The sequence below is a fragment of the Balaenoptera musculus genome, chromosome 3, assembly GCF_009873245.2.
Source record: "Balaenoptera musculus isolate JJ_BM4_2016_0621 chromosome 3, mBalMus1.pri.v3, whole genome shotgun sequence".
Taxonomy (NCBI): domain Eukaryota; kingdom Metazoa; phylum Chordata; class Mammalia; order Artiodactyla; family Balaenopteridae; genus Balaenoptera; species Balaenoptera musculus.
The window spans coordinates 146,541,011-146,557,852 of record NC_045787.1 but is presented as its reverse complement, the minus strand read 5'-3'; the positions used below and the strand labels follow the sequence as shown (position 1 = coordinate 146,557,852).

The window sequence follows — 16,842 nt, the reverse complement described above, 5'->3', positions numbered from 1 at the left end:
AAGTTAAAGTGAAAATCTTGATAACATCCAGAGGACAAAGAATGCATAAAGAACAATTATGCAAATTACAGCCGAGTCCTCAACAGAAACAATGGAGGCCAGAAGATAATGGAAGAGCACCTTTAAAGTTGTCTGAAAGAAAGAAAGAAAAAAAAAAATCTTTTCAGCCCAGAAAAAAGTCCTTCAAAAATGAAAGTGAAATAAAGACATTTTCAGATAAACAAAACTGAGGGAATCTGTAGTCAGACCTGTCCTGTAACAAATACTACAGGACTTTTTTCAGGCTGAAGACATACCAGACAGAAACTCCAATCTACAAAAAGAAATGACCAATTTTAAAAATGATAAATATGTGGGCAAATACAAAAGACTTTTTTCTCTTAATTTCTTTATAAGACATAAGATTCTTTAAAAATTGTAACACTGTAGTAAGGGTTTTACAACATATAAAGATGTAAAATATATGATAATAGCACAAGGATGGGGAGTAAATGGAATCATATTGTTGCAAGATTGTTACATTTTACCTGAAATGGTTCAACATTAACTCTAAATAGATTGTGAAAAGTTAAGAATGCATGTTGTAATCTCTAGAGCAACATTAAAAAAGAAAAATACAAAAAATAAAGGAAAAAAAAGAAAAATACAAAAGTATAGCTAAATGCCATTGGAGGAATTAAAACAGAATACTCAAAATATTCAATTAACCTAAAGAAGGGCATAAAAGGAAGGACAGAGGAACAAAAACGAGTTGAGACAAACAGAAAACAATTAACAAAATAGTGAACCCAAACCTAGCTATATCAATAGTTACATTAATTGTATAAGGAATATCCATTTGCCAAAAGGCAAAGACAGTCAGAATGGATAAAAAAGTAAAGACAAGCCACCTACTGTCTTCGAAAAGGCACATTCTAAATATAAAGACATAGACACAATGAGCATAGGAAAGGTGGTAATGGTTATTGATCAAAGTAAAAACTCAGTTAAGGAGTATTACCAAGGATAAAGATTGATATCTTATTAATATAATGACAGAAATGTCAATTCATCAAGAAGATATGACAGTCATATCATATGCATGCTCCTAATAACAGAGCTTCAAAACATATGAAGCAAAAAAAGGATCTTTCCTTTAAAAAGAGAAATAGAAAAATCCACAATCATAGCTGGTGATTTTAACACACTCTCTCAGTAATTAATAAAAACAGACCAAGAAAAATCAGTAAGGACAAAGAAGATTTGAACTACCTTGACCTGATGTTTACAGAACACTCTACCCAACAGCTGGAGAATATACATTCTTTTCAAGTGCACATGGAATGGTTATCAAGATAAGACCATATGCTGGGCCATAAAATACGTCCCAATTTCAAAAGACTGAAATCTTACATAATATACCTTCTGATAAGATATCTAGAAAGGTGCCAAATATGTGGAAATTAAACACCACAATTCTGAAAATGAAAATACAGCATCATCAAAATTTGTAGGGTCTAGATAAAGTGATGCTTAAAGGGAATTTTATGGTATTAAACACTTACATTTAAAAAGAAGGAGGGACAGACTTCCCTGGTGGGGCAGTGGTTAAGAATCTGCCTGCCAATGCAGGGGACATGGGTTCAATCCCTGGTCTGGGAAGATCTCACATGACATGGAGCAACTAAGCCCATGCGCCACAACTACTGTGCCTGTGCTCTAGAGCCCGTGAGCCACAACTACTGGGCCCACACGCCACAACTACTGAAGCCTGCACGCTCTAGGGCCCATGTGCCGCAACTACTGAGCCCACGTGCTGCAACTCTTGAAGCCCGTACGCCTAGAGCCTGTGCTCCGCCACAAGAGAAGCCACCGCACCGCAAAGAAGGGTAGCCCCCGCTTGCCACAACTAGAGAGAAAAGCCCACGCACAGCAATGAAGACCCAATGCAGCCAAAAATTTAAATTAATTAATTTAATTTAAAAAAAATAAAAATAAAACAAAAATGAAATAAAAATAATAAAAAGAAGGAGGGACTGCCCTAGTGGCACAGTGGTTAAGACTCCGTGCTCCCAATGTAGGGGGCCCGGGTTCGATCCCTGGTCGGGGAACTAGATCCCACATGCATGCCACAACTAAGAGTTCACATGCCACAACTAAGAGTTACCATGACACAACTAAGGAGCCCACGAGCTGCAACTAAGGAGCCTGCCTGCCACAACTAAGACCAGGCACAACCAAATAAATAAATTTTTTTTTTAGAAAAAGGGAAGTTTAAATCAATGCTCTTAGTTTCCACTTTAACAGGCTAGAAAAAAGAGCAAATTAAACCCAAAGTAAGGAGAAGGAAAGAAAGAAAAGAGAACTGAAATAAATGAAGAGATATACCATGTTCATTATCAGAAGACTCAATATTGTTTGCTCTCTCCAAACTGATCTATAGAGTCAACACAACCCCAATTAAAATCTCAACAGGCTTTTTTGTTGTTGTTGAAACTGACAAGTTGATTCTAAAATGTATATGGCTATTTTAGAATAGGCAAAATAAACTTGAAAAACAAACAGAGGACTTACATTTCCTGATTTCAATATAAAGCTATAGTAATCAAAAGAGTGTGGTATTACCATAAGGCTGGACAGACAGATCAATGAACAGAAGAGACAGTCTGTAAACAGGTTCACACATATATGGTCAAACCATTTTGAACAAAGATGCCAAAGCAATTTAATGGAGAAGGGAAAGTCTTTTCAACAAATGGCGCAGACCACTAGATATCTGTATTGGGAAAACAAAACAAATCAACAGCAACAAAAACAAAGCTTGACCCCACCACTTTAGTGCCTGCGGCCCTTGGAAGCAGTCTTGCCTAACTGCCAAACCCTCTCCAAGGTCAGGCTATAGTGGAAAGCCTTTAGGTCCAAGTCCCTGCTTAATAAGATAAATGATAAGAAGAAGTTCAACAGGTCTCATATCTTTGTTTATCGAAATTTTTGCCGGAAAAAAATTTTCCACACCTCCCAGGACCATCTAATATGACCCAAATCCCATTCCCAGACTGCTGTGCTCTTCTCAACACTCGATCCAACTTCGTTTCTCCCAAACCCTTGCACTGTGTTCTCTGTAACTTGGTCAGTGATCTGCCACTCACACCTTCTATCCTCGCACTTCCCCAACTCCAGCATCACTGAAGCCGGGCTCCCCCCTGAGGCTCTCTCAAGCTGAGAAGGCTGCTTATTCTTACAACAGATAGCTCAGGCTTTGGCAATGGCGTCAATAACTTCTTTGCTCCCTCTGCTGCCTGCAGACAATTCTCTCCCACTCTCATGAAGAACTGCCTTCTGCTTGGGTATGCGTGCCTACTGACTTTACTACCCTCTCATTTGTCCCAGTCACTCCTCCTTATGTGACAGAGGAGGCTTGAGTTTGCCCTTTGCTGGCTCTTCCTCATCTCTACAACACCTAAGCGTTGGCATTCCTCAGGTTCGGCCCTAACCTCTCTTCTCTTCTCTCGCCATCCCGTCCCTTTGGTCAGGTTTCTCACCTTAGCACTGCTGACATCTGGGGCTGCATAATTCTGCACTGGGGGGAGGAGGGCTCCACTGTGCAGTGCAGGACGTTCAGCAGCATCCCTGGCCTCCACCTGCTGGATGCCAGCCCCATAGAAAACCACGTAATTACATGCACTCGCATGGCCTCCAATCTCTCTTCTTATATCCAGTTTCCTATCTGGTATCTCTTAGAAGGCTCACAGGCATCTCAGTCTTAGCACGTCCTCAACTGAAGTTTTGTTTTGAAATTTGTCCTGTCCCAAGTCTTCACCATCTTGGTAAATGGCCCAATCCAGAAACCAAGGACCCATCGCTGATTCCTCCCACCTCCTCCACCTGCAGGACCAATAAATTCTACTCCCAAATTAGTTCTCAAATCTGTGCACCCCCTTTATCTTCATTATCACCACCTCAGACCAAACCACAAAGATTCCTCACCTGAATGAATGCCGTAACCTCCTAACTTGTGGCCCTGCTTCCACTCTGGCCTCCAAGCAGTCTGCTCTCCACAGAGCAGCCAAAGTGGTCATCCGACCAAATCACTCCGTTATTTAAAATCTGAAAAGATTTCCTATCCACTTAAAATAAAACCTAAACCCCAAGCCCATAAAGTCCTACATGACCTGGCCCTCACCTAAATCCTAAACCTACCACTCCTCGCCTCACTATTAAACCCCATCACACTACCCTCCCAGAACATTCCAAGCTCCTTACCTCTCAGTGCCTTCGTGTTTGCAGAAGACCCTGCCTCCAGCTGCCCCCATGGCTGACTCCTCCTCCAACAGGCTTTCTGTGACCGCTCTCAATAAACCCTCCCTCCCTCCCACCCCTTCACTGTTCTCTATCACAGCACCCTGTTTGGCTCCTTAAAGCACCTTCTCACTTTGTCTATTACAAATCAAGAACAGTTTTGCTGCTGCTGTTGTTAACCTGCTTGTCTGACTCCCCTCGCTGGACTGTCACCTCTAGGAGGGCAGGGACGTGGTTCTCTATCATATACCCAGGAACTGGCACAGAGTAGGTAATCTACGAAATGCTTACTGGTTGAATTCTAGGGGAAGATGGGTAACAAAGCTGTGGAACAAACAGACAGCTATAAATGAGAGATACAAACAGAAAAACCTACGAAGGCAACAAGCAAATTAGCTAAAACAGAACATGGCTTCCTCTGGCTATCCACCTGGGAGTTCCAAGCTGAAAGGAGCAAGGGCAGGAGGACTTCATATCTCAGGAACAAACTGAATTTTAATTACCCACTGTTTTCCAGGACTGATGCCGCTATTTCCTTTTATTAGCAGACATCACCAAACAAGACAGGAGAGAGACACACAAAAATTACCAATCTATGGAGAGACAAGACAGACATTTCACCTATGCCAAACACATCTCCTGTCTGAAGGAGCTTCAAAGCTGGAGGTGAAGACAGAGTCCACCAACCAGCTGACAGAAGGTCATATACAGGTGCTTCTACTGGCCAAAGGTGAGACAATTTGAACAGCAAAGGGATATTAATTATACTGGATTGAAATACATCAAATACGTTTAATTGTATCAGATCATAATGATACTAACACAAAACAAAAGTCATTATTCACCACTGGAAGATGCTAAGGAAACAATTTATTATTTTGAAACAGGTAAGCAGAGAGAAGAGCACACATATATCCTAGCTTTTCTTTGTGAACTGTTTTTCAGTTATTTGAATAACAAAATAGTTGATGAAGTAAATCTTTATGGACATATTCTAGCTAATGAATAAATAAGAAGTTATAGAAATAGAACATCATCAGTGATGCCAACAACACAAAGAAAAATCAGACCTGTACCCCTGATGAAAATATCAACACCATTTACAAAACAGACTTAACAAAAAATTGAACCTGAATGTGATCTAGCCCCTAAGTATCCCTACCAACTTACAGGAAATACAGAAGAAAGAGGATTATGTTAAATGACACCATGGGTATGCAGTTAATAAGGAACAGACTCTGGAAAACTATGGGGCAAACAATCTGGGTTTTTTTCTATTAAAATATGCCAGGAAAAAAAGAGATTTGGAGAAGAAACCAATAAAGAGAGACTTGAAAGACACATCCGCTAATCGCAATGCAGGGTCTTTATGAGCATCTTCATTCAAACAAACTGTAAGATAAATATATAAAGTATATGAGACAACTAGAGAAATTTAAATGATATTTGATGATATAAAGTAATTAACTTTTTTGGTGTGATAATGGTTTGGGGCTATACTTGAAAAAAGAATGATTACCTTTTAGAGATATACATATATTGAAATATTTACAGATAAACTGATGTCTGGGATTTGCTTCAAAAAAATCTGGGGTGGAACGGGAAAGTGTGTAGGGATGTAACAAGATTGGCCACAAGTTGATAATTTTTCAACACGGATGACAGGCATGTGAAGGTTCGTTCATTACATTATTCTACTTTTGTAGAGAGCATACTGTAAGTTTTAAAAGTCCAAAAACAGAAAGTTTAAAAAACAAAACAAAGCATGCTATAGTAAAGAACATTCTAGAAACTGACTAGCTGTGGGTACTTGGTGGGAAACCAAAGTGAAGAACCCTGGCCCTGGGAGGTAATCATGTCCTGTCCCCAAACTGGCTCTAGAGCCAGGACCAAAGCAAGGCTGGGCTCAGCTGTGGATCTGCAAATTCCTGGACATGTAGGGGAAAGTGTCTGAAGGCTGTGCAGGTCCTGTGTGATGGGCAGTATTAGGGGGCTGGAGAAGTGAGTGAGGGGGATTCATTTGGGGGCCACAGAATAGGGGTTTGGGGGAATGCGTAGATGAGGAAACCTCTTTGGGAAGTGATTGGCGGCTTCACTGGCTCTCTGTTTGCTGTCTGTCTCCCCTCCCTAAAGAGGGCAGGGAGGGGACTTCCCTGGTGGCACAGTGGTTAAGAATCCGCCTACCAATGCAGGGGACACGGGTTCGAGCCCTGGTCTGGGAAGATCCCACATGCCGCAGAGCAACTAAGCCCGTGCACCACAACTACTGAGCCCGTGAGCCACAACTACTGAGCCCGCGTGCCGCAACTACTGAAGCCTGCGTGCCTAGAGCCCGTGCTCCGCCACAAGAGAAACCACCGCAATGAGAAGCCTGCGCACCACAACGAAGAGTAGCCCCCTGCTCACCACAACTAGAGAAAGCCCACGCGCAGCAGCGAAGATCCAATGCAGCCAAAAATAAATTAAAAATATAAATTAATTTATTTTTAAAAAAAAAAGAGGGCAGGCAGAATATTTCTGCTATATATCCAGTGCCTGGTACACAGTAGGTTCATTATAGTATTATTAGTATATATTATTATTAACAATAAATAAGTTGAGTGAATGAACTCTAGTAAGGCCCAATAAAATAAATGCTACAAAGGCAATGTAAGCAAACTGTGCTTACAAGTAACATACAGTTCTTTGAATTAAAATAATTTATTTTTAAAAATCACTGATAATACTACATTTTTCTTATCCTTTGTTATAAGTTTTCACACACAGCATCTTATTTAAAAATTTACCAAACCACACTACAACATAATCAGGCCAAATATTATACAGCCTAGCAGAACCAAGGTCTCCTGGTCTCCTAGTCAACATTTCTTTTCCTATATCACTCTGCTGGTAAGATTTACAATGAGTCAAGTGCTAAAGATACAGCATGTTTTCCAAGAAGCAATTGTACCTTCACAATACAACACTAAATTTCTAATTTGCCCCTAGGATGTGAGTTTTGTAACTCTGGGTAAGCTACAACATAACCCGACATTAACAACTAACCAAAGACCAAGAGAAAGTATAGAATAGTAACTAAAAGGCCTGTATGCTTAAGAAACAAAAGTGATCTTGTGCCTTAGAGAGGAAACCAGATGTAGAGCATTCAGACTTTACTGTGCTGAACTAGCAACACAAGCTGGTTGTACTGGCAGAGATCCTGATTTATTCAGAGCTCAAACAAGGTTCGGCTGGCTGAATCTAACCTTGAACTAGAACAAACTGGAAGGAGGGAAAAAATGCCACAAAGAGAAGGCAATTCAAAAGTCTATGAATGTATTTCAAAACATGACTTTGTTTAGGAAATCTAGTTTCTTTGGGGGTGTCTTATTGCAAATGAGGTATTTTCAAAAAACTATATGTACTAGTGCCAAACAGTAAAGTGTCCTTTGAATTTCAAATTAAATTTATTACAGAATCCCACCCCTTTGTGGAATAAGGTATGTGAAATACTTGGGATTTGAATTCCACCTGTATGCCTCAGGCAGATATTTTGCTAAATAGGATATATGATCAGGTTTCAAAGAAACAAAAGAAAAAAACAATTACATAAAGTCTATAACACCCAGCTCATTTCCCCATAAAATGGCCTCCAGAAGCATTTAATGTTGGAACACTGTGTACTAACTAACTTTATTAATACACTGATGACAGTACTGACCCACTGTCAATAGAGCAGTCACCAGCACATTGGGACAAAGGAAAAAAGCTAGACAGCAAGAGGTAAGGGCTCACAGACTGTCCTCAACTAAGTTACTAAGACTCAAAGTGACATAATTTCCAACCAAGTCCAATTATTTTATTTTATACTTGAAAATGAAGATAGGAGGCGTGAGACTGACAGGTCTCCTGCCTGTTTTAAAGACAATATCAGGGGCTTCCCTGGTGGAGCAGTGGTTAAGAATCCGCCTGCCAATGCAGGGGACACGGGTTCGAGCCCTGGTCTGGGAACATCCCACATGCCGCGGAGCAACTAAGCCCATGCGCCACAACTCCTGAGTCTGCGCTCTAGAGCCCACAAGCCACAACTACTGAGCCCACGTGCCACAACTACTGAAGCCCGCGTGCCTAGAGCCCGTGCTCCGCAACAAGAGAAGCCATGACAATGAGAAGCCCGTGCACCGCAACGAAGAGTGGCCCCCGCTCGCCGCAACTAGAGAAAGCCCGCACACAGCAACAAAGACCCAACACAGCCAAAAAAAAAAAAAAAAAAAAAAAATATTAAAAAAAATATATATATATAAATAAATAAATAAATAAATTTATTTTAAAAAAAAGAAAACTTAAAAAAAAAAGAGAATAACAGGAAAGTTAACCAGATTTCAAAGACGATAGAGGACCAGAAAGTCACAAAACATTTTAACCTCATCTTGGTTTAATCTCAAGTCATTCCTCTGCGCAATAGTTTTGTCTTTTTTTTTTTTTAAGACCCCACCACTAACCTTACTGCTCATGCAGCAGAGATCAAAGGAATGAAAACAAAGGCTTTTTCAATTACAGGACCACTCCTTGGCTCCTGGATTGATTAAGAGCTCCCTTGCTGGAATTTCTAGAGGAGATTCGGTAGGATAGGCTGGTACTCAGTCACCCCTACTTAAACGAGGAATTCTTGATGATGCATGTACTTCTTCTCATTTACTCTTTAGAGCTAAACACAGCTAGGATAAAAATGCCCTCTATTCGCTACCTGTCAGACTTCCATTCTGGGGGCTGAGCTATGACCTGAAAAAGCCTCTTTACCTTTCTAACTAAAAAGAAAAGACTAAACAAGCCAACTGCATATAAAGTCTCATCACATAAGCACTCGTATCGAGGCAGTCAAACAACATCATCATCATTTAGCCAAACTTCTATAGTGCTATATGTATGATTCAGCTTTAAACACTTCAAGTTGCACTGAAGCAAGTAACCGAATGGCCAGATAGCCAAAATTCATGGTAATAACTCTTTGTCAGGGGCAGATTTTGATCTATGCCAACAACCAGAATTGGCTCATACCCACAAACCTCTTTGAAAAACCTTAGTGCAAAAGTCCCAGGATACAAGAAATTTATAGATTCAGAGCCACGGCCTTTCATCACAGGATTAGAATGCTGTTTCCTACCACATGTGGGCACTAAGCAAGAGCTGGCCATCACCAATACTTTCCATATAAGGAAGTCTCAGGAAGCTAGCAAGTTCTCTTTAAGAAAAGAGAATTGCTGGTTCTAAACTCTTAACAAGCAATCCCTAAAAGGATAGATCCTATGGTATGTGAAATATATCTCAATTAAAAAAAAAAAGAAAGAATAGTTCAACTGGGACCTCCTTGGTAGCACAGTGGTTAAGAATCCACCTGCCAATGCAGGGGACACGGGTTCGAGCCCTGATCCAGGAAGATCCCACATGCCACGGAGCAACTAAGCCTGTGCGCCACAACTACTGAGCCTGTACTCTAGAGCCCACGAGCCACAACTACTGAAGCCTGCACGCCTAGAGCCCGTGCTCTGCAACAAGAGAAGTCCCCGCTCGCCGCAACTAGAGAAAGCCCGTGCAATAATGAAGACTCAATGCAGCCAAAAATAAATTAATTAATTTTAAAAAAATAATAGTTCAAATGCAGTTTTGCCATTTTTAACAGTATTCCAAAAATATATGTTGAGAAATGACCTCACGTATCCTAAAGCTTTCATTCAAGTTTATATAATCTATTCGAACAGACGCCAATTATTATCATACTTTGATACAGTGTATAATGAATTGCTTAAAAAAATTACCCTTACTCTACTCAATCACAATTCTAGCTCAACGTCTATTCATGAGATAAACAAAAGTTATAATAAAGAATGGCAGGACTTCCCTGGTGGCGCAGTGGTTAAGAATCTGCCTGCCAATGCAGGGGACACGGGTTCGAGCCCTGGTCCAGGAAGATCCCACATGCCGCGGAACAACTAAGCCCGTGCGCCACAACTACTGAGCCTGCGCTCTACAGCCCATGAACCACAACTACTGAGCCCATGTACCACAACTACGGAAGCCCACGTGCCTAGAGCCCATGCTCTGCAACAAGAGAAGCTCCGACTCGCCACAACTAGAGAAAGTCCACACACAGCAATGAAGACCCAATGCAGACAAAAATAAATAAATAAATAATAAAGAATGGCTTTATTGGCTTCATAGTGAGATATTTAAGTGAAATGAGTAGGCTCAAATACTTCACAGTAGTAAAATATAAAGCAGTACAATGACAATTTCTGGCTAATTGTATGATTGAAATTTGTGCCAAATAAATTACACTTGTATTGCCAGAAGAACTGAGCATCTGTACAGTTCTTAGGTAAATATACTGAACATAGGAAAAGTGTTCTTTTCAACCTTAGGATACTATTTCTAGATGTTACACCAGGAACAAGCCCCAGTGAAACAAAAATGTAAAGTTTCATGACAATCATGCTCCACTTATTTAACTTTTATTCACATACATGATAAATACCAGGAATAACTGCTTATTGTTTTAGGAAAAAACTACTTACAAGAGATAGCAGCAAACGGAACAGGTCACCAACATGGTGATGATAACTCTGGAGAAAAAAAAAAGTGCAAGCATTAGATAACTAGCAAACTATGCAGACTTTGCAGGAGGTTTAAGTTCCCTTCCCAGGTGATCAAACCTGGCAAGGATTGCACACCAGGAAAATGCATCTGAATCTGTTCAAACACCAGTAGACAGCAGGGTGCCCTGGGGTGCACACGGCAGAATTCTACGGAAGTCATTAACATTTGTATTTAAGGGAATGTGTACTGATGCCACAGTTTAGGGGTCTAATCCAAACCCATCTGAAACTGAACACAAAAGGCTGTAGTGGTAATTAGCTTTGACATCCAAGTAACTGCCCTATTTGGTAGTATTCTCTGCAATGAAATGACACTATACTGCTAAAAATGTTACTGAGTCCAAGCTTGCTCTGCTCGCCACACAACAGGCCAATGAGTCAGAGACGAGGTGTTGAGGCAAGGGATACGACTTTATTCGGAAAGCCAGCAGACCGAGAAGATGGCAGACTGGTCTCCGAAAAGCCATCTTCTCTGGGTGTGGATGCCAGTTTCTTTTATAGAATCAGAGAGGGAGAGGCGGTGAGGAAGTAAAGTAAAAAGGCAGAACAGAGAAGGAGAGGCGGTGAGGAAGTAAAGTAAAACGGCCATCAGTCTTGCAAAACATCTCCTGGAATGACCAGCCTCCGTGAGGGGATGTGTTAGTTTCTTCTTTTTTGCAGCCACTCACAGGTGAGCAGGGCTAGCAGAGGGACAGGGTTCCCTGAGGCAGGCCATTATGTATGATTATAATAACAAAAGCAATGAAAAGCAAAGGTTAAAGTCGAAGAAACAGATCCAACGTGGAGTCCGACTTAGCTCTTCCCTGTTACAAAAGTATGACTTTGTAGCCTTGACCTCTCCCCATCTCCATTCCTGTCTGAAAAACAGTTAAAACTGGATCTCTGATCAGCTGAATTTCAACATTTAAAAATTGAATTCATGATATTCTTTTCCCATTTCTCTTTCCAAATCTAAATCTCCTACTCCAGAGAAGCTCTGCCATTTCCACCCATCTGACCCACCCCTCCAATCTGTCATCTTTTTACTCATGCCTCCCCTGCACCTTCACAGTCACCAAATGCTGTGGATTAGTCCTTTGAAGCAGCTCTCCTTATGTGGATTTTTTTCCTTTCTATTCCCATCGTTAAAATCAAAATTCATCAGGTTTGCCTGGCTAACTGCTGGCAGATTCAACTTTCTTCCTTCCCTTTCATTCTATCCATACAATCTTTCATTCATTCCTACAATCACCTTGGGTTAATCTTTCTAAAATATTCCTTTCATTACATCACTCTGCAGCTTATCACCTTTCAGTGCCCCCCCCATCATCCACAGGCGTGATTTCCAAAGAGGGGGTCTCCACACCCCATAGAGTAAGAAAGACTATTTCCTAGAAGGCAGGGAGCAAATATCTGAACTCCTATATATATGATGTTTAACTCATCCTTTAGAAATTCTGTGTGTGTGCATATATTTTCTGTAGTTAATACATTGGCTTGTCCATTCATTCATTCAACAGATTCAGAGTGACTTGTATGCACCAGGCTCTGGGGAGAGAGGAGTGAACAAAAGGGATGAAAACTCCTGAAGTTTAGCAAAGCAAAGGTTCCTGGTGAGAGGGTATCAGGCCTTCAAAGAGGACAGAGGCCGGTGTGGCTGAGCTGAGCAAGGACAGCCTGGTAGGAAGTGAGGTCAGAGATATCTGGTAGGCTCTGAAAGGAAAAGGGAAGCTATTTTGGAGGGATTTGAGGAGAGGACTGACAAAATCTGACCCAAATTCTAATAGGATCTCTCTGCAGGGTGGAAATAGACTAGGGAAGAGAAAGCAAAAGGAAAAGCAGAAAAACCAGTTAGTGGGGAATTGCACCAATGGACCAGTCTGGTAGCAGTGCCTGTAGTGAGAACTGGTCAGACTCTGGATATATCCTGAAGGCACATTCTTCAAAACATGTACCTTATAGTACATATATAAATACGTATTGGGGGTTACACATCATGTTTATTATTCTCCATTCCAAGCTTCTGCTCATCTTCTTCCATTCCCCTGCCCCAACCTGGAATCCCTCCCTCAGTCTTTCTCTTCCCCAAAAGACCATCTCAGAGAACGGAAACAGCTGAGGCCCCTTTGTACTACTTGATTAATAGTTCGATATCAAAAGCTCCCTCATGGGAATTCCCTGGTGGTCCAGTGGCTAGGACTCCGCGCTTCCACTGTGCAGGTTCGATCCCTGGTCAGGGAACTAAGATCCCGCAAGCCGCGCGGCGCAATGCAGCCAAAAAGAAAAGAAAAAAAAATTTTTAATTAAGATATCAGTTCCTAATGTGCTTCATTAAAATATCAGTTCCTAATGTGCTTCTTCTAAGTTATTGCCTGCTGAAGAGTTTAGGGGTGAAGTGTCATAATGACTGCAATTTACCTTCAAATGATTCAGCAAAATTATGCATGTATGTATGCACACCTGGATTCATAGACAAAGCAAATATAAAGCAAATATGAATATGTTAGCATTATTGAATCTAGGTGGTGTTATACAACACCTATACTACTCTATTTTTCTGAATGTTCAAAAATGTTATGTCTGAAAAAATTGGAGCTGACTGAACTGTAACACTATTCCCTGCACTCTGTCCCCATTCCCTCCCCCACAACTACTGCTAAGGGAGCCACTGTGAAAAAATCTGAAGCTTTTAGAGAATCTGTGGATTCCTAAAGAGGAGAATGGGAAATCATGAAAAATAGGAATGGTCAGGAACCAGTACTCCAGGTACAGACTTCATTTTATCCAGCCCTTTTTCAGTTGTAGAAAAGATGAGAATAAGAGGCTTGCTTTATGTTATACATAGATTCAGAAGAGTTTTTTCCCTTTTGCTCCCTTTTTCCCCCAGCTTCATGAGGTCCTGAAAACCTCCTAATCACCCAGGTTTCTGCATTCTGATGTGTAGGGGTCTCAGAGAAGAGGATTTAACAGCAAAGTCTCCTTTCTTCCCTTCTCACACAGCACCTTTACTTATCTCCTTAATGAAGATGTTTTTAATCCTTCAAATCAGAAATGCTCTCCCACGTTAAAAATTCACTGTAATCCTTGAATCAATTCAGCTCCTTCATGTATTTAAAAAAAAAAAATCACTTGCAGTCTTTTCAGAAGGTAAAGGGGAACTAATACTAATTTAGTACTAATATTTCCATTTTACAATGAGGAAACGGGAACATGGAAAAGTTAACTAAACTATCCAAGGTCATAGGGATCATCCAGCTGGGAGCAGTGTTTCTCAAAGTGTAATACAGTAACTCCTAGGAGACACCTAGTGTTTTAAGACCTGCTCAATCCTGCCAAGAGCAGGAAATACAAGGACTGAGGTGGAGGCTATGAATTAGATCCAGATAACATATCACTAGCAGGTCAAACCTGAATAGTGACGCTAGGGCTAGAAACTGAGTAGCCCATGGACCACTGGAGGCGTTTCATTACCCTGGGTAACAGCAGTGGCATCAAGACCCAAGGCTGGGCATAGTGGGCCCCAAATGGGGGTCTTCAAGAAAGGAGTGGTCAACACTACCAGAACATTAATAAATGCTTTCTGAGTATGAAGGCTGGAAAGGCAGACAGTGGGTAATGAAACAGCTGAAGACAGAAACACAACAAAGGAGTACTATGTTGTTCTCTAATTCCAGTAGGAGAAACAAGTCCAAGGAATTAAATTTGGTTAATACAAATTGTTTTAATAACCCCAGAATTCTGACACTCTAAATCATCTATTACAGGCTGGAAAGATGACCCTATACAACTGATGCTAGGGGTGGGGTGGGGAGGAGGAACCTAATACAATGAAATAATAGAAATTCATCTACCATTTTTCCTTTTTAAACAAATTATGATTTACTTGTAAGCTCGATGGAAGTAACAGGTCTAACACAGTTTATTCCAGAGAGCAAAAGGGGTTCAGGTCACAAAACATTAAGGAAGTAATAGCATTTTCTTTCCTTTAATAAAGGCAATAGACTTATCCACTCAATAACTCTTTATTGAATGCCTACTATGCACGCAGAGCACTGTGAAGCCACCAATTCGTTTCAAAGAATAAAACAAGAGATGGTGTTCCCCCAAATCTGTGACTTCAGTCTAAGTTTCACCCCACATGATCTTGCCGCTGAGAAAAAATGACTAAAAGGCAAAGAGGAACTAGAAAGAGGGTGTTCCAAAGCCCCTTTGAAGATAAGACTCTGTTTCATACTACAATAAAAAAAAAAGTTTACTTACAAAACAGATAAAGCTCTATTTAACAAAGAAGTCTGGGGGAAAAAAGTCTTGCTTAACCAATCATTCTAAGAGCTTGTTACACTCATATACAAGGGCTGGAGAGCCCTTGGAAAGGTATGACGCAGGGGTTTCTAAACAATACCTCCGACTCTTTGGTAATTAACCTCGCTCTAGATCAAGCCCCAGCTAGATCCTGGCGCCCACTAGATGCAAGGTCTCGGCTCAACGTTGTTGCACAAGCTGTCCTGTGCAACTGCGACAGCCTGTGAGGCAGAGAGATCAATTTCTGTTTTATTTATTTGATCCGTTCCTTTAAAGTTTAGGCAAACGAGGCCTCATTTGGGTGGACGGCAGGACTAAAGGGGCGACAGCCGTCTAGGGACGAACCCCAACTTCTCCTTGAGTCGGTATAAACCCATTTCCGACTGCAGCCTCCCCACACAGAGACGTGATGAGAAAAAATTCCCCTACAACTCCTTCCCAAGGAGGGTCCGCCGGAAGTCACCCTCCTCACGCTCAGGCCGGGAGACACTGAGGCTGCTGCGATAAGAAAGTCGGGGGGCTGCACGGGGGTCGGGGCCTGATTGGAGGGCAGGATCACCCGGGCAAGGTCTCCGACCGGTGCGGGGTCGCCCCCTCCCCCTCCCGGCTCTGCGGGTCCTCACCGCGCGTCCCTCCCCAGGCGGGCCTGGCCCACTTACCCCCGGTTGGGACCCTTAGGGATGAACCAGGGCACCAGGAAGCCGACGAAGCCCCAGAACACGCTCATCACGATGAGAGGCACGGTGAGGCCGGTATACGCCATGGCTGCTGCGGGAGGTGCCAGCCCCTGCCCCGCCGCCTCCCTGCGGTCCCACCCGGAAGTGTCAACACCGGCCGCGTGACCTGCGCGCGCAAAGACCCGCCTCCCGCACCCCACGTGACCTCGCGCCGGACTCCGCCCCGCCGGGGACCGGGAGACAGAGCCCCGCCCTCCCCCGGCCGGTCTTGGGACTCCTGCTACTTTGAGGGACGTCAGTCACCCCAGAGCCCCAGAGGTAGGGGTAAGTCACCAGGGGCTCAGCAAAGTTTTCTGATACGAAGGTGACCCTTTTAAGAAAAGAGTGTAGTTATTTACAGCTTTATCTTCTTATGCAACAAATATATAAAGAACTTAATAGTAAGTTTCTGTTCAGGCACTGGGCCATGAGCTTTAAGTGCTTGAGTTTGTTTTGAACACCTCACGACAGCCTATGAAGTCGTTTTCATTATTATCCCCACTTTGCCGTTGAAGAAACTGAGGCCCAGGGAGGACGTTAAGGATCTTGGCCAGAGTCACATAGCTACTAAGTGGCAGAGCCAGGATTTAACCTTTGACGGTGTGATTTTCAAGGCCAGTGCTCTTAGCTACTTACCTACTGAATGACTTGTGCACTGTGCCAAGTTTGGGGGTTACAGAAATCAAACAGACACCGCCTCCCCTCAGGGAGTTCACAGGCTGGTGAGATGGACTTGTGAGCAGGCCACTCAATGCAGTGTGAAGGTAGAGTGGACCATAGTGCACAACTTTTCCATCCCAGCCAGTCCTGAGCTGAGCCTTGAAAGAGGAGTAGAAATTAGCCAGAATAGTAAGGAGAAGGTAACATGGAGTTTCAAATGCTTGCCAAGGATTTTCACATATGTTCGTTGTAGTATGTGACAACCTTGGAACAGA

General features: G+C 42.1%; 1 protein-coding gene across 1 annotated transcript in view; it reads right to left on the bottom strand.

Moving 5' to 3' along the window:
- ATP6V0E1 (ATPase H+ transporting V0 subunit e1) overlaps positions 1–16,039 on the bottom strand; it is a 35,476-nt gene extending 19,437 nt beyond the window's left edge. The window contains exons 1-2 of the mRNA XM_036848819.1: positions 15,851–16,039; positions 10,830–10,877 (exon numbers count right to left, since the gene is read on the bottom strand). Coding sequence (XP_036704714.1) covers positions 10,830–10,877; positions 15,851–15,954 — 152 coding nt within the window. The 5' untranslated portion in view covers positions 15,955–16,039. The remainder of the gene's footprint in view (positions 1–10,829; positions 10,878–15,850) is intronic.
- Between the last annotated feature and the right edge of the window lie 803 nt (positions 16,040–16,842).